This window comes from Culex quinquefasciatus, chromosome 3, assembly GCF_015732765.1.
Source record: "Culex quinquefasciatus strain JHB chromosome 3, VPISU_Cqui_1.0_pri_paternal, whole genome shotgun sequence".
Taxonomy (NCBI): domain Eukaryota; kingdom Metazoa; phylum Arthropoda; class Insecta; order Diptera; family Culicidae; genus Culex; species Culex quinquefasciatus.
In genome coordinates, this window is record NC_051863.1 from 15,297,942 (window position 1) to 15,324,236 (window position 26,295).

The 26,295-nt window shown below is 35.5% G+C and overlaps 1 protein-coding gene across 3 annotated transcripts in view; it reads left to right on the forward strand.

Annotated features, from left to right (window-relative positions):
- LOC6047988 (bicaudal D-related protein homolog) overlaps nucleotides 1-26,295 on the forward strand; it is an 81,919-nt gene that overhangs the window by 50,929 nt on the left and 4,695 nt on the right. For all 3 annotated transcript variants that reach the window (XM_038259002.1, XM_038259003.1, XM_038259004.1), the window contains exon 3: nucleotides 24,547-25,345. In XM_038259002.1, the coding sequence (XP_038114930.1) occupies nucleotides 24,547-25,345 (799 nt within the window). The remainder of the gene's footprint in view (nucleotides 1-24,546; nucleotides 25,346-26,295) is intronic.

The window sequence follows — 26,295 nt, forward strand, 5'->3', positions numbered from 1 at the left end:
AAAAATACAAAAATCGTTGAAGTTTAAAAACCAAAAGTGTCTCATTGATGACTACCCTACCCTATGCCGTTTTCCAATCGATTCTCGTTCAATTTACGAATTATTGACTTAGAAAAAGGTTTGAACTAAATTTAAAACTTTTCATCTGCACGTCCTTTCATGGAAACAATGAAAATTTGATCTGTTTTAGAAGACTGCTACGATGTGCAAGCTAACCTGAGAAGATTTTAACATAAAATAAATGTTCAGCTAAATATTGAAAAAAAAAATCTTGTCCTTTTTCAAAATCATGAGGAAAAAGTACCGTGAAATGCTTTAGGTAAGACTACAGTTATGAAATATCTAGGAATTATACAAAATATTGTTTTGATGAAGTTTTATGTTCTTTTTGGAATCGAGGCCAAGAGCTAAGTCTCATTTGATTTTAACATGCTGAAGGTTATGCTTCCCCTTGAGTTTGCTTTATCAAAACTTTAGGTCCAGATATACAGATCAGGACTGTATTTTGAAAACGAAAACGTTTGATTAGGACGCCATGGAAATTTGTTTTTAAGATATCTCACATAGACAAAGATCAACTAAAAATACCACCAAGTTCACCAAACTTTACCTTGCACTTTTCCCACACCCTACAAAAATTCGAAACAAAATAGAGTCATCAACCGTGAATTCGGACTTTCACCCGCGCGCTCGCTCTCTGAAATTGGACTCAATTGTAAACATGAGCCTACTACGATTACTGCATCGCATCACACACATGGGTGTGTGCGATATGTTGTGTCTGTGTTTCATTCACTGACCACCAGCACCCTCTGGAGTGCTCATTATATCACTTTTATGAAATGTAAGAAGAAGACTCCCCGCCAATTAATACAAATCGTCTCCATTTTCTTACCATTTCTTCTTCTTCCTACTCACTTTTTCTACAAACACGTGTGCGAGAGTCATTCACAATCTTAACTCTTTTTTATGTTTTGGTTTTTCTTTGTTCTTCGAAATTTTCTTTTTTCTCTCTCTCTATCTGTCTTGGGCGGTATCGCGTAACAAATTACATCGGGCGCCACACTCAGATAAGCATAGCAAAACGAGCGTTGATAAGTATCCGTCTCCATTCAGAAACAAAAACTATGTTTAACGATGTTCCAGTAGACATTAAGGTGACTAGAAGAATAGTGGAATAGGGTTGGAAAGAGAACTAAAAAAAACAGTAAAAACTTATTTCTTATTATTTTTCAAAAAAAATCAAATAAAAGAATTTCCCCCTGAAGAAATTCTTGCAACAAGAAAATAATCCGTGCGAAACGTCAAAGCCCTAGTAGGCACTGTTGTGATTTGGGTTACCAGAGCATCACGCGCCAAAGCCTACTGATTCCCGTCACGTCGTCATTCTGTTTATGATGGACTAACGAGGGACCACGGAAAAGTGCTTGTTGAAAACACGACATGATTGCTGCATGATGATTAAGGCAGGGGTGCCCAAAGTTTTTGAATGGCGGGCCAAATTTGAAGCTCACATGAGCTAGCGGGCCAAATGTGAAAAATTGATTATTTTTATGAAATTAAGTTACGTTATTACAATCTATAAAACAGAAAAATACATTTATTTGCTGAGGTACACAGAAAAAATTATGGTAATATTCATCAGGAAATGGTGACAGATTTTGTGACAAAATAAATGATAAATTTTACCCCAGAAAATGTTGAATTTTCATCAGTTTTTGATGAATATTCATCAGGTTCACATTTTTACACATTTTTTATGTAATATTAGACAAATAAAGAGGTAATAATCAACCTACCAAATTTTCAACATTCCAAAATTCAACTTTTTTTTTCTGTGTAAGTTGAAATTCCATGTTTTTTTTTTCATTTTTGTTATTGACGGTTTCCATGCCAAATTCACGGTGGCATTCGAATTTTAAAAACTGCTTTAGTTTTTTTTTAATTATTTGTGATAACGTTTAATTAGAAAATTTCAATTTAGTTTTTGAAAATGTTTAAATGGGAATCGCGCGCTCTTTTCAATGAAAATATTTTCAAAATCCTAAACTTGCATTTTCGAGCAAAAAAAAAATTAAAAAATCTAAAATTCTTCGAAAATCAGACTGAATACACACTAAGGTATTTTTTTACGCATTTTTATTCGAAAGAGCAGAAAATTTCAGACACCAAGTTGAAGCGTTGTCGAGTGGTTTTTAAAATTACTTTTTTTTTACCAAATTACTGTTAAACATATTTCTTTTTGTTTCCAAAGGAAATTATTGTAGCTTACCAATATGGCTGAAATTTTCAGAAGATGTTTACACATGAAGAGGTGGCATTTGGACAAATTTTGAGTAGCTTAGGGAAATAAAATAAAATAATAAATGTTCTATATATTTTGGTTTACCTGAATAAGATGTAAGTCAATTTGATTCATAAGTTTGAGGCCCAGCTCATAAGAGAATGGTGCGCTATTACTTTTAAATTAGTTCGGAATATCTATGTTTTTGCTATTTTAACAGTTTTCAACATAAGTCAAATTTGATCGTTTTATGACTCATTTCCAAAAATGTTTGTAAAAATATTTAAGAAATCACAACTTTCAATCAAATTTAATTTTTCAATGAGATAGATGTTTCAACAAAATATTTGTGTCGTATAATAGGGATCAAAGCATGGATAAAGCATTATTTATATATCTACAAAAAAAAGTTTCACAAAAGATTCTTAAACTAAACATATCTTAAAAATATAAAATCCAAGTAAAATCACATTACATATGGGTCAAAGGGCCATTTTACACCACCTTTCAAAATAAGTCCGCGGGCCACAAAAGATCACGTCGCGGGCCACGTTTGGCCCGCGGGCCATACTTTGGTCACCTCTGGATTAAGGGGTGAGAAATTGTGTCACTTGGACTTTTTCCCTGCAAAATTTCAGATTTTAGAGCGAAAACTAGGTTAAGAACAAATGAGAAAATGTCATGCTTGAGCTTGAACCAAACCTTTTGCTTTTGTTTACATGCAGTGGAGGACATTCGAGAATTACGTTACGTCTTACTCGTACTCAGATATGAGGGAATCGCAAGAACTACGAGACCATGGTCGTACAAGACAGTTTCAAAGACATAAAACTGTAATTAAAATTGAGTAATTCCATGTTCTAGTTGGATGCACAACCAGCTGTCAAAAGTGCGCACAAAGTGTTACTTTAATGGACCAATTAAACCTGAAGTTTTCCAATTTGTCCACCGACTGCCAAAGCCAGCGCAGCATGTCGACGTGAATGTCATCGCGCTGTCAAATTAGTTGACAAGATCGTAAAACTACTGCACTAGCCTACTGTGCGTCGTCCGCACTCAAGTGCCCATCGGCGAGCATCCAAAAGTTCAGAAGCAAACCCGTAATTGCATCATTGTTGTCTTATTACGGCGCTCGAGCGCCGTTACAAAGCCGCTGTTGGTCACCCGGTAATGCGATCACTATCAACGGAACATTAGCACAAATTAACCCCGCTTTCTGCGTACTTTGGACGCAGCCGGCCAGATAACGCCGGATCCTTCAAGACCCCCTCCATTAGCGGCTGGTTTAACATCCATTAACGGATTAACACCTTCATGCTTCTTGAAAACAAATCCGAGATTTTTGCACAGAATTCACGATTTGCAATCTGAACAGAGCGATTATCACCGCTTCATCAAAACAACATTGAACAAGAACGTTCCGCTGATTGGATTTGAACGCGCTCGCGCGCTTCCCAACACCTGTTGAAGAACTTGGCAGCAGCCGCTCGACATAGCTGTCAGTTGGCAACGTGTGTGTTACGCAAAAAAACATCGCAGCATGCTCCGACAAAACCGCTAGTACAAATTGTGCGCCGTGTTGATGATGGCCGTTCAAACAACGTGGCGGAGTAGGCTGTGGCCAAACAACAACAACACCAGCGAAAAGTAGGATTATAATTCAATTTACGTGAGCAATTTCTCGATCGTGGCAGGCTGGAATGTTCTCCGTTTTATCGTGCCGACGCACGTCACCGTAACGGCTCTGTTTGGTGTGGCAGCTTGAGATGTAACTGGCCAGGCCTACTGTCTAAAGTTAGCCGCAGAGAAGATTCGTTGGAATGCCAGTGGAACAGTGTTGCCAGAACCTTGAAACACTTGCCGCCTCCATTGAGCGCGGATCTATTACACTTTCGAAAAACGTGCCACTCTAGAACAGTACAGTAATTAGCGCCACCTAAACGTTACGTTCTCTGACGGCGTGCAATTTGTCGACGCTTTGGCAGAGTTCCTTGGAGGGGGCCTCCTTCGCCGTCGTCGCGGTAGGCCGTGTGGTTAATTGCTCGATAATCGGTGAGGTGATCGCAGCAAGCTGTCTCGAGCTGAATGTGTTCATCTGCATTGAGCGGTTTGGTTAAGGTATGCTCGAACGAATGGTCGGATTTGTTGAGGGTGAAACTTGGTGATTGATAGTTGTGGAACGATCTTTATGGCCATTTTTCACGATTGTTATAAATACCTCACCTGGAACAAATTTGCTCGAGGGGCATTCTAAGAAGCGTTTCCTTTAGTCCATCCACATTGAAAATCATTCTTCATATTTTTTTTTTTCATTATTAAAGCTATGCATTTTTGTTTCTTTTTTTTAAATTCTGTAAAAAAAACTAAATTTCATACTTTAAGCCTGCTACACATTCATGGTTATGCTACAATCAAATATTTGCTAAATTTTGTAATTTGTTGGTTTATTGGATTCGACAACTTGTTAGTTTACACTATTAATCAGGTCAAGGAAGAAAATGCCAATGAATTTATACAAACATTATCATTCCAAAGCTTTTACAAAATTTATTATTTGTAAAAAGATTTAGATATGTTTATTTTAACTCAATTGCATAAAAAAGCTTAATACAATGTATTTTGAACATTTTGCAATCGATTTTAATGTTTTTTTTTACAAAAAAAGTCAATTTTATTCCAATTTTGTAGGAAGGAAGGGGGGGGGGGCAATAACTTGAAATAAAATTTGCCATGGCCTTATATTTGATGACTTTTAAAGATGTTAAATTGGTTGTGTTCATAATTCTGTAGATTTTTTAAAATTAAAGTTGTATTGTATTTTAAAGTACTAACTCGATTATCCGAAGCCTCGATTATCCAAAGTTTCGATTATCCGTAGTTCGATTGGGACTTCGGATAATCGATTCACGAACAAAACTTTTTTTCTTTTTCTTTTTTTAATTATCAAATTCGAGTTATGCGACCCCATGGTAGTCAAATTTAAATAGTTGATTTGCTATTAAATTATAAAATGGACTTTTTCAGCATTTCTATAAAGCCATGTTGGTCGCCATCTTGGATTTAAATATTATGAATCTTTATAGCGTAGTGTAGGGGTCATACTTAAACTCGACAATTAAAAGTTAGACAATGAAAAAAACATGTCGTTGCTCGTTGCTCGCTGCGTTTCCCTGTGTTAAGAATCACTTTTAGCATTTTTGAGTTGATTTAAACATCTTTTGAATTTTTGATAATTTTCGATGTTCAAGTGTTTTTTTCGCTAAAATTTTTGTTTTCGTCAAATCTTTAATTTTTTTTTAAATTAGTGATTGCAAAACAACTGAACCAGTGTAAAATGCATTTTGAAACACTTTTTTCATGCAAATGCTGAAACTATGACTTGTTATTTTAATATTATAACATTTGAGGACCTTCCCTAGACGCCGTTTAGTGTCATCAAAATCATTAATTTAGGTCAAAATCAAAGTACATCTAAAATTTCATGTCTATTGCTCATCACCAGCCAGAGCACTAATTCATACAAGTTGAAAAATCATTAATTTAGGCCAAAATCAGAGTGTATTTTCAATTTCATGTCTATTGCTCATCACCAGCCAGATCACAAAATTATTCAAGTTGAAAAATCATTAATTAAGATCAAAATCAAAGTATATCTTAAATTTCATGTCTATTGCTCATCACCAGCCAGAGCACTAATTCATACAAGTTGAAAAATCATTAATTTACGCCAAAATCAAAGTATATTTTCAATTTCATGTCTATTGCTCATCACCAGCCAGAGCACTAATTCATACAAGTTGAAAAATCATTAATTTAGGCCAAAATCAAAGTGTATTTTCAATTTCATGTCTATTGCTCATCACCAGCCAGAGCACAAAATTATTCAAGTTGAAAAATCATTAATTAAGGTCAAAATCAAAGTATATTTTCAATTTCATGTCTTATGCTCATCACCAGCCAGAGCACTAATTCATACAAGTTGAAAAATCATTAATTTAGGCCAAAATCAAAGTATATTTTCAATTTCATGTCTATTGCTCATCACCAGCCAGAGCACTAATTCATACAAGTTGAAAAATCATTAATTCATATTTAACAAATTTTAAATAGCACTAATTTTTCTCTAAATATTGACCCCAAAAAAATCCAAAATGGTGGCATGTGTAACCTGGCATGAGTGTTAATATTTTGTATGGGAGTTTGTATGGAAATTTGAAGAACACTAAATCTGCCCTTGGAGCACTAAAAAGCACTAATTTTTCTCTAAATATTGACCCAAAAAAAAAACAAAATGGTGGCATGTGCAACCTGGCGTGAGTGTCAATATTTTGTATGGGAGTTTGTATGGAAATTTGAAGAGCACTAAATTTGCCCTTGGAGCACTAAATAGCACTATTTTTTCTCTAAATATTGACCCCCAAAAAATCCAAAATGGCGGCATGTGTAACCTGGCATGAGTATCAATATTTTGTATGGGAGTTTGTATGAAAATTTGAAAAGCACTAAATCTGCCCTTGGAGCACTAAATAGCACTAATTTTTCTCTAAATATTGACCCCAAAAAAATCCAAAATGGCGGCATGTGTAACCTGGCGTGAATAGACTGCTGCAAGGTTGGATTTAAAGCATCACACATTTTGTGAAACTGTTGTTAATAATAACTCTTAATGTAAACAAATGTTTAGCAAAATTTGTGATGCTTATAATCTCTTTTTTCATTCCAAAATATTTGTTCAAACAAACGCTGGAAAATGCATTTAAAAATGTTTTAGGTTTTTGCTAACTATTTCCAATAAACATTGAAGTTGCTTGAAAAAATAAAATGCCCATGTTTTTTTAGGATAAATAACTTAAATTCAGTGTCAGTTAAGTTCGTGCATCTTAACTCTTGATTTTGTTAGCTAAAAAATAGGGTCATAAAGCCCTATGTAAATTTTATATGTAAAACACGATTCAAAACCATTTGTGATCACTTTTTTTTAAAGCAAAAAAAAAAACAGAATAACGAGACAACCTTTTACGAAGGATTAACTATGGTCTCGTTGGAACGAGCTGTCAAGTAGAAGTTATTTTTTGTAAATTGAATTAAAAATCCGTTTAAAGTCTGTTCTGGTCGTATAAAGGGTCATGTTTTTCAGAAAAATAAAGTTTGTCGTGGTGAACAATAATATCACGAATTTAAGCTTAGGACCCAATTCCTTACTATAATTATGTTTTTTTAAATGGTTTTTTTATTTGATCTTGAGTTACTCAATCAATCAAATTTTTACCACCCTATTGTGGAACAATGCTTCATGACGGTTAACCCCCTTTGAATATGCCCGCGGTGGTCTTGTAATGACACACGCCGTGTGTGTTCATGACGGATGGGAATGCAAAATCCATGGCATTTTTCTTCGAACAAGCATCAATTGCTCGAATTCCACGTGGCACATAATTCACACCTGACATGAGACACCTCAAGGTTCGTTTTATGAGGGGTGCGAAAGGGTGGAAGGAGGCTAAATTATCAGTACAGTAAGATCCATTTTAGAACCGCCACTAGGTCACAAGTGAAACGTTTTTTTAAACAAATTTCGAGAGTAACACTTGAAAATGTCTTATATTTAAAATTTATTTTTTTATTATTTTTTTCAAAAAATCTTCGAACAAAAAAGGTTTTTGGAAATTTCTTTCAACCCAACCGCGAACAAAACTGCTGTTCACGCTCTGCCGGCTTTTTCTGCTAGTTGAAATTATAGCATGCCATGCCACGACGTGATTGCTAAATGCATACACGTGGTGGTGGTGGCGGTGGTGGAAGCGCGAAATTACGAAACAAAGACCAATTGGCAAAACATGATGCCATCATCGTTCAGAATGGAACGTTACCGAAGCCTACTTTGGTGCTGGAGCAGAAGAAGAGGCTCTATGCTAGACACAATCGTGACAGATTAGATTTGTTGACGGCCTCGCGGGCTTTTGCTTTGAATTGTGTTTGATTGTTATGACGTTTTGCAGATGTGTGGTAATTAGGCCCTCCTGGGCTTCGCGGAATGTGCGCCATGCAACTGTCACGGAACGATTGTTCGACAAGGTTATGTTTGATGTAATGGCGGCAGTTTAAGGAAACTTGAATCTTGCATTATTTGCAAACTGAAATGTCTTTCTAGTCTAAAATAGTTTAAATATGTTTGCTCACACCTGTAGAACATTAAGTAAACTTTTGAGCCCATAAAGATACAAAATTGTTGAGATATTTACCCCCAAAATCACGAAGTGACGGACGGAAGCCATCTTGACTTATGCTACTTCCGGGGTGACTGTTTCAAAACGTGTTTTCTGGATCACGTAACGGCAACAGCAATGATAGTCGATTACAAACACACGTGCTCCACGGTAGGAACAAAAAATGGCACGACAAATGACAATCATCATTTATGAAACGTTCTACCACCAACTTCCTTCATTTGTTGCCATTTTCGTGATTTTTGGAGCAAAAACAAAGCTGGCTGTTTTTTCTGCTTGCTTTGTTCTCCGGAGTATCGTTTTTGCTTTGTTAGTCAGTTTCAGTTTAGTTGAAACATGATTTAATTTATTCAAAAGCGAATTTTCCGTTTGTCATCGTTAACTTTGATCCCATCAAACCCACCCACTCACACAGCCTGCTGCGATATGCCACAGCACACCTGGCCGGCGAAGAGTTCATCGTATCGATTTTTCCTTGACATTGAACGAAAAACTTCACCACCGATATGAGCTCATCAACAAAAGTTTTATTTTTATTACAACTACAGCCGCACCCAGTACCACCTCGTCAGGGAGGGCTTCTCCTTCCCCCAAACGTCAATCCCCCGGAGAGCCCCACCCATTACGGGGAGTTCTGTTTGGATTTTTTTTTTATCTTTACCGACAACTTGCGCGCGGAATAACAAAACTTACACTTGTAACAGCTGGCTGTTTTGTGTGGTGAAATTTGGGGTTGGTCCCTATTTTGGGACTATGTTTTTTTTGGGGTAAGATTTTTTTTAAGGTATTTCGCATTTAAGTTTTGAAACATTGTTTTAGAGATATCTAGGCTAAAATCAGAAATGAATCCATCTTGGTTAAAGGCATTCAAAAAAAAGTTGCTACTTCCGATTATAATAGTAATATTATCATCATCGTTATCTATCCACGATTTTCAAAACGGTAAAATTATTTGGTATCAAAATAAAATAATTTAATTAATTTTAGCCACTTATTAATCTAATGGTGTCATTGTTTTTTTTAGTTTCAATAAAGCGTGCTGTTTTCATAATAAATTAGCGATTTTTCTGTAACAAATTTTTTTTTTAAGCCAAGCCAAACTCGATTATCCAAAGGTCTTGTAAAATGCATTTTTTAATTTAAAAGGCAATATACTTATAATATAAAAGAGGATCGCAGAACTGGAATTTCATGTTAAAAGTTATAAAAAAAAATTTTTTTTGTTCATGATTCAACTATCCGAAGTCCCATACAAACCTTCGAATAATCGAGGCTTCGAATAATCAAGTGTGGACTGTACTCAAATTTGACTTAGCTTGAGTATAGTTTAAACCAAGTAATATTTTGAAAAGTTTGGGGGTTTTCAGATGAATATTTTCAAATATTTTGTCGAAAAAATATTACTTAGTAATTGAGTTCACAGTCAGCACTCAAGCAAGTCAGACGTGCTTACAGTTTCTAGCGCATATTGTTTGAGATTGTGAAGATTTTTTTCGGCTATTGTTTCACTGGCCGAGGTGCCAGCCAGTGACCTTGGAAATCGCTCGGCGTAGCACCAAAATGGAACCCAAACGCGAGAGTACGATCAAACTCCGTTTCGGAGCCGGATCCAGGGGACCGAACAATGCGGAAGTGTTCAAGTTCTTCGGAAAGCAGGAATGGACCCAAGAGGAGCTTAGTGCGATGTATCGGGATGACTACTCGATTTTCGTGAAGTTCAAGACGGAACAGCAGATGCGGGAAGCTTTGTCGAAGCTCGGTCCCCAGACCAGATTCGAGTACGATGACGGAACCTCGATGATGGTACCGGTCACGGCAGCAGCGGGATCCTTCAAGTACGTCCGAATTTTCGGACTGCCTCCGGAGGTGGACGACCGGTTCATTGCTACGGCAATGTCCAAATACGGAACGGTGCAGCAGATGATTCGGGAGCGTTTTCCGGTGGAAACCGGGTTCCCGATACACAATGGAGTTCGCGGAATACACATGGAGCTCGTCTCGGAGATTCCAGCGCAGCTGACAATTCAGCATGTCAAGGCGCGAATCTATTACGACGGACTACAAAACAAGTGCTTCGGATGTGGAGCTTTGGACCACCTCAAAGCAGCGTGTCCAAACCGGAAGGATGTCAACAAACGGCTGACTCCGGCGCAGAAACCAGGGACTGGTTCCTTTGCCAGCGTGGTGGCCAATGGAACAAGCGGAAAGGCAGAAGAGCTACCACCCAATTCTGGGATGGTTTTGCTGGGAAAGCTTGGTGCGGCGCCGCCAACAGCTCCGGCAGAGTCAGTGCAGCCATCGGAACCGACGCCATCTGGACCGCCGGAAAGCGGCCCATCCGATCAACCGCAGCTGCCAGCGGACCCGGTGATGCCACCGGTACCGATCGCACCGCAAGAACCGACGCCACCGAAGCCAGCGGACATCGCGGAAGAAAAGCAAGATCAGCCAATGGAGGAAGATGGGGAGAGAGAGCAGTCGGAGAGCGACGGTGAACCGATGGAGAAGGATGGTGAGTGGATTGAAAAAACGGGGAAGGGAGGGAAGGGGAAGGGAAAGCGTGGTCGTCCGAAAGGCAGGCCCGGTTCGGACTCTTCCGAAGTGGACACGAACGGCCGAAAGAAGTTCATCGTGCCAGGACAGGTCCACGATCTGCTCGATGCACAGGGAGACCGAACGAGATCGCGATCGCGATCAGCAGCCAAACCAGCAGGCAACGACCTGCAACCACGCAAGTAAAAGAACCGAATTTTCCGGCGTTGACCCATTGCACTCACACATGGACTTGTTTTTGATTCGTGGACCATTTACTAACACAACCGATATTACTAACCCTTTTACTAACACCTTAACAATAGTTTACTTACTAACACAAAAGAAAAGACAACTTCTGTAAATATGAACTTTGTATATACTATAGCAACACTAAACTTAAACAGCAGCAACGCAAATGTAAATAAAAATTTATTGAAGGATTTTATTATGGATTACAATGTAGATATAGTTTTTTTGCAGGAGGTTAGTTTTGAAGATTTTTCGTTTATTTATTCACATAATTCATTGGTAAATATAAGTATTGATAAGAAAGGCACAGCAGTGCTTATTAGGAAATCTTTTTCATATTCTGATTTTATTCTAGATCCATCAGGTAGAATTGTTTCGGTTAGGGTAAATGATGTAAATTTGATTAATATTTATGCACACTCTGGGAACAATTTAAGGAAAGAGCGGGATAATTTGTTCACCGAGGCTTTGACAGTTCACTTAAATAAACCTGGAACCAAGTCGATGCTGATTGGAGGTGACTTTAATTGCATTTTGCATGCAGAAGATAGTAGAAGTTCACAAAAAAACTTTTCTTGTGGATTGAAACATTTAGTTGATTTGTTTAAATTAAAAGATATCGCGAAAATACGGAAAGAATGCAAATTCACCTTTCACAGGGGAGAATCTGCTTCCAGGTTGGATCGATTTTACGGATCTGATAACATCATTGGGAATGTTACAAGTTGTTCAACTATTCCACTCGCGTTTTCAGACCATCATGCTGTTTTGATCAAATTAAAATTAGATGATTATAATTTATCCACAAGAGGACGTGGATACTGGAAAATAAATCCATGCTTCTTGTCGATGGAAGACGTAACTGAAAAGTTTAAACAAGAATATTTGAAACTGAAGCAAAGAGAAATATTTAATCGTGATTTGAGTAAATGGTGGTTTTTTCATTTCAAAGGGAAGGCAAAAAACTTCTACAAAAGTGAAAGTTGGCATTTTAACCAATCGAGCAGAAATTGTAAGGCTGTATTACTGAATAGATTAAATGAGCTTTCTGACAAATTAGCAAATGGTGATAATGTGGGTGATGAAATCGAGCCAAACATTTCATTAGGGCACAAAACCAAAACGTAAACATTCGGGATTATTCCACTATTCCATTCATTAGTACACTCCCTACATGCCCTCCAAGAATCAGATTGATAACAAACAATTTCCTATTGAAAAAATCAAAAACACAAAAGGGCACATAACCATTTTCACTGCAAACCAAAAAAAAAGTTCAAATGTGCCCTTTTATTTTTCGTTAGTTTCTCGTACTTAAGGAACTTTTTGTGTTATAAAGTGAACTTTTCATGCATACTTAACACTAATTCACCTCAAAAAAAAGTTTGGTTTACTTTTCACCAAGGATTTCTGCAGTGAAAAACTTCGTCAAAAGAACAATATTTAATACGGTCCCGCGGCTGCTGTTCAGTACACTTTTGAAGAGTTTTTATGTTTCACGTACCTTATTTATACTATTTAATCACAAAACTTCACCAATTATCAAAATTTCTACTGAATTCCTCATTATTTCTAACTAAACAAAAGGGCCCGTAAACATCATTCCAAACAACAATGCGGTGACAGCGCTTTAGTGCCCTTTCAGCTCTCTTCGAAATTGCATTTAGAAAGGGCCCATTATGAACAACAGTCGGAAAGTTAAAAGGGCCTAATAACGAGATTTTCTTAATTTATGAGTTTTATTGCGAAAATCAACAAAAATTAAGAAGCATTTAAGCAGAGTTGAGGATAATGATGTGTTTTATAGTATCATCAGTAAAAATACCAACAGTCAAGCTTCTTTTTAAAATAGGAATTGAAACAAGTTGTCCACTTTTTGCAAGCGATTTTCTCGAATCGCGGTTTTTGGTTTTGTGCCCTAATGAAATGTTTGGCTCGAAATGTCCGTGATTAAATCGAAATTGATGTCATTAGAACAAAATCGTTTAAAGAATTTAGGGGAAAAACTACCAGCTTGTACTTTAGCAGAAGGAGAGAAAATTACAATTTATCAATTATCCAATAAGATACACCGTGGAAACATTTTTGGCTTACAACTGAGAGACGGTCCAAGTCACGAAGTTTTAACCGATAATGCTATACTCGGGCCAGTTATTCATCAATATTTTTCTAATCAATTTCAACAAAGTGAAGATAATATTAGCAGTGCGGAAATAGATAATTCAATTGAATCAATAAGTAAAAATTTAAGTAATGAGCAAAAAATTAATTTAGTTAAACCAATTACTGTAGAAGAACTTTACGAAACTTTGAAAAAATGCAATCGAAAAAAGTCGCCTGGTCCTGATGGATTAACTTACGAATTTTATTTATGCCACTTTGATATTCTCAAAAATGATTTATGTCGTCTATTTAATCTTTATTTAAGAGGAGAGAGTTCACCTCCTAAAGAGTTTTCAGAAGGAATAATTACTTTAGTTCCAAAGAAAGGGGATAAAACACTTTTGGAAAACCATAGACCGATTTCGTTACTTAATACAGACTACAAACTTTTTACTAAGCTTCTCGCAAATAGAATTCAAATATATATGGAGGATTTATTAGGTTCAGGTCAAAGTGCATGCATTGCTGGACGATCATGTACTGACAACTTGAATGATGTTAGACGTTTAATCACGAAATCAGTTGAAAGCAAAACCTTTAAAGGAATGCTACTAAGTATAGATTTAGAAAAAGCTTTTGACAAAGTCAATCATAAATTTCTTTGGAAAATTCTAGAAAAGTTTGGGTTTCCAGAAAAAATTATCAAAATTTTACAGTGCCTCTATTCCAAAGCAACATCAAGAGTATTATATAATGGATTTCTTACAAATGAAATTAAAATATTTTCTTCTGTCAGACAAGGATGCCCGCTAAGCATGATTTTATTTGTATTGTATATTGAACCATTAATTCGTAAAATTGATCAATGCATTCTCGGGGTTCTTACTTACAATAAGTTCCTCAGAGTTGTGGCATTCGCGGACGACTTGAATGTATTTGTTCGAAACGCAGAAGAGTTTGACAATGTCCTGAGTATTGTTGACTCCTTCTCCCGATATTCGAAGGTTAAACTTAATTATAAAAAGTCTTGTTTTCTAAGAATCAACAGTTGCATTGGTGGACCTTTTAAAGTTCAAGAAACTGAACAATTAAAGCTTTTAGGTATTACTTTCAAGAACACGTGGAAGGATATCGTTGATATAAATTATTCTAAATTAATCAGTGACATGAAATACAGAATTAATCTCAACAATTTTCGAATGATGAGTTTATTAGAAAAAGTTTGGTTCATAAACACTTTTGTGTTATCAAAGCTATGGTATTTAGCACAAATCTTTCCACCAAAAAATCAGCACATTGCTACGATCAGGAAAATTATTGGAATGTTTTTATGGAAAAATAATATTTTTCGTGTTGATAAAAGACAACTTTATCTAGATGTGGATCAAGGAGGTTTGGGTTTAATCGATCCAGAATCAAAATGTAAAGCATTATTTATTAAAAATATTTTAAAGGAGCAAAATATATCTGCGACTGATGTTAGCGAAAAATATTTATTAGGTTTAAATTTTACATCAAAATTAACAAGAAATGGGAAGGAGTGGATTATGGTAGCTGCTGATTTAAACTGTAGTAGTCCGACTATAAATACAGCAAAACAAATTTATCGGAATTTCATTCATGAATATTCGTTTAAACCACGTGTTCAAGTTGAGCTTCCTCAAGTCAATTGGGGAGCTTTGTGGAAAATCATGGGCCATACTTTTATTCTGGCCAAGGATAAAGCTAATTTGTACTTATTAATTAATGATTTAGTGCCAAATAAACGGAAACTAAAGCAGTACAACATTGGAAGAATTGATAGTGAAATTTGTGATGAATGTGGACAAGTAGATACAAACTCTCATCGGTTACGAACATGTACAGCAGGTTCTGAATTGCGTGAGTGGATGATAAAAGTTTTAAGAAAAAGATTCGGAATCCAACTTGGGCAGATTGATGATATTTTGTTTTGGCAAATTGACGAAAATAGTCACCTCCAAAAAGCAGCAATGTGGTTAGTAGTACGTTATGTCGCCTTTTGCGTGGACAAATTTCCCGGCCTTAGCTTATTTGTATTTCAGAAGAGTATTAGAGAATTTAGATGGAACTCGCGGACCTTTGTAAAACGATATTTTGATACTAACTTAAACATTTGTTAGTGATATAAAGGATGGATCTTGTAGGGCTTAGTAGGGCAAACTTGAGTGATACTATGTACATCAGGGAATTTAGGAATCCTCAAAAAAGTTGCTTGCTGTTTGAAATGTAATCGATATGGTAAACAGTTGCTAAATACAGAAAAGTTTTTAGAAAAAAAAAAAAAAAAAAAAGTGATGATGATGTCTTATTCATTTCAATTTAAAGTGTTTATCTCTTTTGATTTTTTTTTACAAAAAATGAGGGTTCAAAAACGAGTTTAAAAGTTCAAATTAAGATGAGGTTTAGTTAAAAATTTAAGTTTAAATTAAATGACATTATACATCGTTTGTTTCCGCATTTTCAATCAAATAAGATACTTAGGCTATTTATATATAAAAAAAATAAATAAAAATAAAAAAAAATAAAAATAAAAATGAAAATAAAAATTTCCCATTTTCCGTTACTTGACTGTAAATAATTTTGGAACATGTCATTTTAAGGGAAATTTAAAGTACTTTTCGAATCCACATTGACCCAGAAGGGTCATTTTTTCATTTAGAACAAAATTTTTCATTTTAAAATTTCGTATTTTTTCTAACTTTACAGGGTTATTTTTTAGAGTGTAACAATGACGAGATATCAAAAAAATAAACGTGAAACGTATTAAAATTTAGATAGGTCTAAAACAGCTACATCAATTGTTATTCCTCCAGCTATCGACAGTTTGGAATGTAAAGTTATGCAGGCGGCAAATTTCTGAAGCCCACGTTGATTCATTCACCGGCGCCTTCGCTCAATGGGGTTGAACTATCAGTCGCAGCAGGCTGCCGCACAATATCACTCCCACGTGTGCGTTTGTGTACCGGTTTGAACTCTATTCTTCTCCAAGTTCAACGCAACGCGTCAAGTTCATGGACTGCTTGGGTTGGGTTCATTTCTTTTCTTTTTTTTCGGGGAATAACTTGCTGCGATTAGGTTACAACCTGGGCTGACCTTGCAAACCGAAAAAGGGGTGAATCCTTCCGTCAGTTGGCTTCCAGAACGCAAGAGGAAACCGTCCATTACGGTACTGCTAGTTTGTCGAAGGACGTTGGCAAAAAAAGGTTCATCAACAGTGCAAAGCCATGCTTTTTGCTCTCGGGACGGGTTCCGTGGAAGTCACGCGAACTCGTGCTCGGCACTATCTGTCATCATTGCGGCGTGGTGTGGTCATTGGCCGTGTTGGGGACTTGGAGCAGTACACGGAACGCGGCGAATCAATTATTCATTCCCACCCTGGACTCTCACCGCGAGACTGACCACGAATGGAATATTGATTTTTTTTCTGTAATGCTAGCTTTTTTCAGAACGGATTAGCAGATCTAGTCGCCCACGGGCTAACCCCCTCCTAAAAGGGGATTGGGACACTTTTGGATTGGATCGAAGTAGCCCACGTCATCCACCACCAACAGGTCACAGAGTCGACTGATGCGGATTTGTGTAGCCTGGGGATTGGTGATTCAGTTTGCGCAGTTTCCGTCAAAAAAGTTGTGTAGTTTATGGCGAGTTGCCAAAAAAAACAGAGCTCATTGTTTTGTTGGTGATCAGCCTGGCGGCATTTGGCCATAAAGAGCTTTTTATGACATTTCGTTTGGGTGATCGTTTGTAGATTTTTTTTGTATTCTTCTCTTTTCAATATTTTTATTTAATAGCTTTTTTCAGAATGGTATTGTGTCGGTAACAATTGTAATTCTTCAATAAAACAAGGATTTTTGTTCATGAGTTCTCATAAATGCACTGAATATTTTTAAATTATTTTCGTGTTGACTTTATTTAAAATTGTAGAATATTCAAGAATACATGAATAAGTACCACAGCCCAGCCTGACAAAAAAAAAACCTCAGTTCTAAGACCAATTTTTTCATGAGTTTCCTACTGAAACAGAATTTTCTTTGTAGATTCTACCGTTTTATTCCACTCTCTCTTGAAATGCCCATATTGGAAATATTAGTTCAAGAGCCTGCCAGTTTAGGCCTGGCCACACAGAAAAAAAAATGTAAATTTTGAAGCTGTAATTTTGGAAGGTTGAATATTACCTCTTTTATGATGTAATTTTACCTCAATTTAGACTACACCTTTTTTCTGACATAAAAGATGTACCCCTTCCCAGATGTAATATTACCATGATTTTTTTTCTGTGCAGTAAAAAAAATACGTTTAAAAATTGTCTTTCAAACAATTTATTGATTTCTACCAGGAAATCGCATAGGTTTACAGTCGATTCTTAATTTAAGTCATTCGTTTTTTATTTCTTTCTTTTTTCAAACAATTCATATCATTATGGTTTTTGAAGCTTTCAAGGGGTCATATAGGCATACGGATTAGGCTGTCCCAAAAAAAGTAAAAGTATTCAAAACCATGGTACCGTCATCTGGGGTGTATCGGGACTACAGTCTGACAAGGGGCAGCAGTGTTTAGAGCCCTTAAAGGGTTTAAATTTGGAAATGGATGTACACATTTTGTTGGTCTGAGTCTGTTCCAACCAAAAAATCAAAATATTGTCTCCTCTGCTGGTAAAAACTGCTGTCCCAATTCGCCCCATGTGTCTCAATTCACCCCAGTTGACGGTACTCACCCCTGGAAATCAAAAATTTCGAAAATAATGGGCCATTTTCAAGTTATAAGAATTTTAATTTAACATTTCAGAAAAAAAATCAAAAACGAAAAAAAAATTTAGTAAACTTTTTCTACATTTTTCATTTTTAAGACTTTATTAATTGGACTTGGTGCTGAGCAACAGCAATATATACAGTTTTATGAAATTTTCTGTTCTTTTCAATAAAAAATAAAATTTAAATGAGTGTTTTAAGCTCTTGCCTTTTTTCTCAAAGAAATATTTTTAAATTGCAAATGTAGATCATTTTTGGAAATTTTAACCTATAACATCTAAAAATTAATTTTATTTTATTTTTTGACAATATGCTTTTGCATTGCTCCCCAAAAACGAGTATTTGTAATCACATCGATATTTCAGATTTTTTTTGCAATGTGACGCAAGCGAAAAATACTTTCGATTGCAAATTTACTTTAAAAACGAACTTTGATTTTGTTTAGGATGTATATCACATTTTTCAAACCCACTGTTGTTTTAAATCAAAATATGGCAAAAAATATTTTGTTTATTGTACTTTTAAGTACAAAAAAGGGTGTTAAAGTTGTACAAAATCGACATTTTATATTAACGTTTAGTGAAATAAATGTTGTTTTTTTTGTGAAGAGTGTAACGTTTTTTTTAATAGTCCTGACCATTGCTAAGAACTTTTCTAAGACTTGTTAGAATAAAAAAATGTCTTATTTGGACACATGGAATCAATGGAATCGAAGTTGAATTGAATTTCTGGCTGATATGATGACTCTTAAAAAAACTAAGATATGTAAAACAAAAATATGTTTTGCTTTCATTACAAATTTTTAAACTGTAATAAATTGAACTTTATCAGCAAGAAAAATCCATATATGAAAACGATAAACTTCACAACAAAATAGTTTTCAATTGTAAATTTTGATTTTTGAAAAAAAAATCTGCAGAAATCACATTTTTCAAAATTCATAACTTTAATACCAGATTTTGAATCATCCGCATAAGATGCTTTTTTGTAGTTCCTTAAAACATATCCAATAATTATGAGCAATTCTCTACGAAATCGGTCTTTTTTCTTAAATTATAATTTTTGTATTTTTTAATCCGACTGAAACTTTTTTGGTGCCTTCGGTATGCCCAAAGAAGCCATTTTGCATCATTAGTTTGTCCATATAATTTTCCATACAAATTTGGCAGCTGTCCATACAATAATGATGTATGAAAATTCAAAAATCTGCATCTTTTGAAGGAATTTTTTGATCGATTTGGTGTCTTCGGCAAAGTTGTAGGTATATTTTTGAATTTTTGAATCAATACTGATTTTTTCAAAAAATCGAAAAATTGGTCGCAAAAAATTTTCAACTTCATTTTTTGATGTAAAATCAAATTTGCAATCAAAAAGTACTTTAGTAAAATTTTGATAAAGTGCACCGTTTTCAAGTTAAATCCATTTTTAGGTGACTTTTTTGAAAATAGTCGCAGTTTTTCATTTTTTTTTAAATAAGTGCACATGTCTGCCCACTTTTGAAAAAAAAAATATTTTTGAAAAGCTGAGAAAATTCTTTATATTTTGCACTTTTGAACTTTGTTGGTACGACCCTTAGTTGCTGAGAAATTGCCATGCAAAGGTTTAAAAACAGGAAAATTGAAGTTTTCCCGCTCAAACAACACACTATTTTCTAATGTCGATATCTCAGCAACTAATGGTCCGATTTTCAATGTTAAAATATGAAACATTCGTAAAATTTTCCGATCTTTTCGAAAAAAATATTTTGAAAATTTTTAAACCAAGACTAACATTTCAAAAGGGCCAAACATTCAATATTGTTTGTTTAATTGTTTTTTTCTGTGTGGATCCTAACTAAACCCAAGTAGTCGCCGTATAAAAAGTCTTTATCTCAGCATAAACGAGTATTTTCAATACTTAAAAATAAAATTGTGAGCTTTGAATAGTATTCTTGTTTTTGAAACCATTTTTTATTTTCGTTTTTTGCGTTCTTTGTACTTTTTTCAGACTCATTGTTACGAAGCAAAAAAAATCCAAGGTTTGATAAATATTTGACATCTTTGGATGTTTTTGTTACATCTTTCTAATCAGCAAAACAAAACTTGAATTTGCTCAACATTTTCCTAATCACTATGAAGAAGAAAAACAACTCTTCTATTCGTTTGTCCCCTTAAACACTCAATTGTTATCTAAACCGCTTCAAATTGTCTCCATTTTCGATAGCTCTTAACCTGTAGATACTTCGACTACTCGAGTAACGCCTTTTGGTTCGTCATTTGAGAAAAAAAAAGAAGAAGAAAAAAAACAATTTACACAACTGGTGGCTTCTCACGTCAAGTGCCATTTTTACGATAATGAATCCCATTGATGAAGACGACTCTTGTTCCACCACCCCATTCTACACGTGGGCCACGTTTCACTTATCTTATCCATAATGATGGTATAATGTTCTCATCACCTCCCCTCTCCGCCCTTCCCGTAGACAGCCCGAAGTGGGTGGCCAAACCATTATCACAAGTGCCACATCAGTGCGGGTTGACTTCGAAACTATTTATCTCGCCACTCTCAGGTGAGCATCGAAATTGAGAAGAAGCAGGCCGTGACATGAGTTTTTCGATCGTTATCGTTGGTTGAAATTTGGGGTTTTGATCGTTACGGGGTTTATGATTGCTTGAAATTTGTCGTTTGGTGTCACATTTGAGATTTCAAAAAGATCAAAAAAGATGTCAATTAAAAAAAAAATATGCTAAAACAAGTTCATTCTAAAACTTAGTAGGCGTGATCCAAACACGTCAAAACACAAAGAAAAACAAGTGTTATTGCCACACGGTGACACTATTCAGACCGTGCCAAAAATAGCAGGCCATGTGCCAGTCTACTGGGGCTCTGAGCTGCTCTGATGTCATTTTCGGTCCGCAAGCAGACTAATCAATTTTAATCTCATTAGCAGCAAACGACTTTGTTTGGACACCTTTCCAGCGAACGGTTATTTTTGTCGCACCGGATTCGATTACCTTTTAGAACCGTGTCAATTGATTCGTTTTACTTCTTTCTTTATATTTAAGCAAATCGAAACAAATGTATTTCATGAACTTTTTATCAGATTTTACTTCACCAAATGAAAAAAATGGTTTTTTTTTAATTTTAATATTTAAATTTTTCAATGCCATCGTTTCCAAGCTGCAAAATCCAATTCACACCTCTGAATCAACGGGGTGTGAAAAATGCACTCAAAAAAAAAAACCGCTCAATTAAACGATTTGCACCCTTGATCACAAAAAAAATCCTTCGAAAAATCCACCATTAAAGCCAATTGCCGTTTTGACCATCAAAACGTAGCTGAGCCAGCTCCAATGCGAATGGTAAACATTTCGTAAGACCAATCAAGCCGATTCAATCAAAGCAATCGTCGAAATGGAAACATCTCATCATCGGCCCGCGTTGACAAAGAAGAACAGGTTGGCAGGTTAGAGGAGGAAAAAACATCGAATTGAAGATTTAAATGGAGAAGAAATGGCTAAAACTGACGATTGACGTATAGAAGGCACCTTTTTTTTTGTTGCTGGCAAACAAAGTAGGCTTGATTGGTTTTGAATAAAGTGCTGTTCAATTGTTGGCTTGGATGCAATTTTGCAAAGATAAGTGCTTGGATTTTATCGTTTTTTAATCCTTTCAAACATTTTTTTTTTATTTTGATCGTTTTTGGAAAAATAATGTAACCATCGTTCGAACAAATTCGGTTAATTTTTTTAAAAACAATTCGAAACATTAATATTTTGCTTGAAAATTACTACGAAATTACAACATCGATTTTGTAATGAAATTTTCCATGAATCATTACATACAAATAAAAAAAAAATATGAATGTGTTGTAGAGAGTTAAATCATATTAGTGGAAACCATCTCTTATGCAACGCCAAAAATCGGTAAAAATGTCTAATCTAATCTAATCTGACACAACCGCAGCCGGTCCGATGGAAGCATGCTGGAAAGTCTTGTGATTAAATTACGCCCCAAGCATTTTTCTAGTCATTATTTATATTTGCATTACATCCGAGAACACTCAAAAAATTAAAGCGGCCAGCCCTACTGCGTTGTGTTTACCGCAAAGATGATTCTACAAACCAATTTCTCATTATTGAATTCAGTTAAATTTACTGAAATCTGCCCTACTGAAATTATCAGTACCGTAAACCGGGGTGACTTTGATAGAATTTCAATTAGTTTTTAGCATATTTTCCAACAGGTAAGGTTTTTCTCAAGATTGTTATTTTTAAAACATGTACTGGGGTAGACTACACAAAGTCCATGCACTATTTCGGAATAAAAGTTTTTTTTCAATAATGTTTAAAAAATTAGTTACGTTAAAAATTCTTAGTTTTAATTCCGGGGTGACTTTGATAGTCATAGTTTTTCTTGTTAAAATCTTATTTAAGATGTTCAAACTTTATTTGTACCCTAAATGTATCATCACTAAAGTAGCTGATATAGTTTTTAAGAAAAAAAAAAACAATGTTTATATTTAGTTAACTAAGTGTATAAGCTTTCAGGCAAAATACATATAAATTTAAGGTAAAATTGTTAAAAAGTCGAAATTTCGCCTAAAATTTGTTAAAACTGGTTTTGTTTATAAAATTATCGATTTAATTTGCATTTTTTACAGAATTTGAAGGACGAATCACAAGTTTTCACATTTTAGATGAAATTTATTTAACTGAAATTGCTTTTAAATTTGGAGATTTTTTTAAATGGTGTTTCAAAAACACATATTATTTATTATTTACAAATTTATTTAACCTTCTTCTAGTGGAAAATTGTCCAAAGAATCCGAAAATGCATTCCGTTTTCCGATTAAAAATCATGTTCATTGAGAAAATCATGACACTTTGAGAAGTTTAAAATAATGCCTTTCATCAACATTTTGTTAACTATAGTTAACTAACTATTTGAACTTGTTAAAATTATATGAAAAGTTCTTCTTGAGATACTTTGAACACTTCTCTACCACGGTCAGTATGTTTCTAAACCTTTCCTTACGTATTTTAATTGTACTCTTCATTTTGCGGAAAAATCGCAAACCTATCAAAGTCACCCCGTTTTACGGTAAATGAAAACTTGCTAAAATTTCATCAACCTTTGACAGGTTCCATTTTTAGCTGAAGTTCAGCAAGTAACTAACTGAAAATTTCAGTAGTACAGTTTTCTGTAATTATTTACTGAAAACTAGGAAATACAAAAAAAATGAATAAACTTTAACTAACAAACACTGTGGGTTTTACTAAATATTTACCTGTAGTCACGGAATTTGCCAAACAGTTTCAGCTGTCAAAATGCTTATGCCCTTATGAAATTCAAAATTTTGGAAAATCTTTAGAGGGGTAGCTGGTACGATTTATTTGGTAAAAAAAAAGAAAATGTGCCAATATTGAGCCAAATCGGTTAAGGTTCAAGGGTCGTTGTTGGTCGTTGATGTTTACATGGGAAAATTTTGCAAAAATGTATGGGAAAAGCAAAATATTTTTAAAAAAATCTTCCAAAAGGTGAGGTTAAATGTGTCGGATCATTGTCAAGTGTTAGAATCTTATGTAAATTTTTATGATAAACAACTTTGTCGAAGAGCGCAAAACGATCCGAGTTAATCCTAACAAGTTATTGATGATTTCTAGATGAAATTATCAAAACAACCTATTCGTCATGGGTTTCCTATGCAAAAGGACCTTTTGAAAATTTAATTTAGATTTAATGATGATGTTTTTGTATGAAAAGATTTTTTTTCGGCAACTTTAACGATCAAAATCGACCTTTAAACTCTGACCGATTTCGCTCAAAATTTTCACAGTTTCTTATTTTTGTCTAAGAAATCGAATCAGGGGGTATCCCTAAGGACGATTTTTTTTATTATTATCGTAATACATATTTTAATATGAGATTTAATCATAAACTCAATTTTAATTTTTGATCAAAACATCAAACAAGTACAGTTATGAAAGCAGCTACCAATAAAACGAAGTCAAATGACGCCATAGAGATGAACCCAATTTCGAAAATCGTAAAATCAATTACTCACCCACCTGCCCACACTGATTGTCCAAAAGAAAAAAATTGAAAATCCAAACGAGTTTGCTCAATATTTGTCGTCAACCAAATTTGTCGAACCCTCAGACCCACAGAAGTCATGAGTGGCAACAAAAAAACAACAAAAAAATGTCCTCAATTACCAATGGATGGGACAAAGTAGGCCGTGTGAACACACCTGAAGTGGGGTGACCGCCCCCACACGTGGCTGCTGTCGTTCATTGACCTGAGTTTTTTGCCCGCCGTCGCGACGCGGAATTGATTTTCTGATATTGTTATTAATTTGCTAATCGCCTACTTTGATTCTTTTCTTCTCTCCCCACAGAAATTGGAACAGGACAAGTACATCCTCAAGCGCCAGCTGGAAATAACCTCGAGCGAAAACGATGCCGTCATCCTGGAACTGCAGGCGGACATCAAGTCCTTCAAGGAGAAGCTGGAAGCGCAGGAACAGGTGATGCGAGCGATGGAGCGCGAGAAGAACCTGCTGATCGAGGAACTCACCGCCCAAAACACGAGGCTCTCGAACGAGCTTAAAAAGTCCAACGCCGCCGAACTCCAGCTCTCGGCCCAGCTGCAAGAAATCAAAGAACAGTGCAATCGACGTACCCTCAGCATACAGGACCACGTCAACAGTCTCGACAGCCTCAAGAACGAACTCCGGCTGATCCTGGAGAAGAAGAATGACCTCGAGAACCGGCTGCACATGTCCGTCAACGAAAAGGAGAACCTCTCGATTGCGCTGAACGAAGCGTCCGAGCGGATACACATCCTGGAGCGGAGCACCAAGGAGCAGGACACCAAGTACCAGATGACCGTCCAGACGTTGGACCGGTTAGAGCGGGAAAATGGAACGCTTAGCGAGCGGCTCGAATCGTTCGACTCGCAGCGATCGGGAGGAAGCAGCGGCGATCACGCCAATCATTCGTCGCTGCTGCAGGAAATGTGCGGCGAGGATGAGTCGATGATGATGGTGGGCGGAGGGGGAGCAGGGGGAGCGGGCGTTCCGGCCAGTGTGAAGGACGAGGCGACGCTGCTGCTGTACAAGGAGGCACAGTCGGTGTATCGGCAGCTGAAGACGCTGTGTCAGACGCTGCGGAGTACGCATCACGATGATGATTCGGGTAAGATTTTTGAGACTTGTAAATCTTGTGATGCATACCAACCAGAGTAGCTCACACTGGACCCTTGTTTTGTTCATTACACAGCATAATTTTGGTGTTATCCTGAGCTCAAATCTTTAGACTGATTCGAGCATTCGAAACAAAACATTATCATTATCATAAACATTATCAGTCAATGACAGCTACCCTTAATGGTAACGTGTCATCCTGAAATATGCGATAATAAAATGGGTATACCGCAATAGATCAACCCTATGGTCGCAGTGGTTCTAAACCCAACATAAAAAAAAAAAAAATCGAAACAAAATCAATTTTGAAAGGTTTAATACATTCAAAATCGATTTATATTGGATTATTGTCTTCCGTGTTTCAAAGAACAACTTTGTTGAAGACTGCGAAGCGATTCGTATCCTCTTAAAAAATATATAACTTATAGCATTTTTTATCTAATAAATAAAGAAGAATAAATATTGATTTTATAAAAAGCAGCTTAAATCAAACAAAACTTCAACTTTTTTCTGGACTATAACAGCCAATAAATTAACAAATTTCATCAAATTTAGTAAATGAGCTCAAATTACTGTTTTTAACAAAAAATATCACAAGTTGTTTCTACATTATATTAGAGCAATTCTCTAGAATATCGCAAATTGAATTTTCATTGTATTTTTTTTTATTTGTATGAAACTTTGTCCATTTAATCCATATGCCCTTAATAAGCTAATTTTCATTATCAATTTCTTCGTACAAGTCTTCATACAATTCTCGGGTTGTTCATAAAAAGTGCTTTGAAAACGAAAATCTGTATCTCGAGATGGGTTTTACTGGTCGATTTGGTGTCTTCGGCAAAGTTGAAGGTTTTACTTAGGACTATTCAGAAGAAAAAAAGTTACACTTTAAAACTAATATACTCATATTTTTAATTACTTTTTTATGATAAATACTCGGTT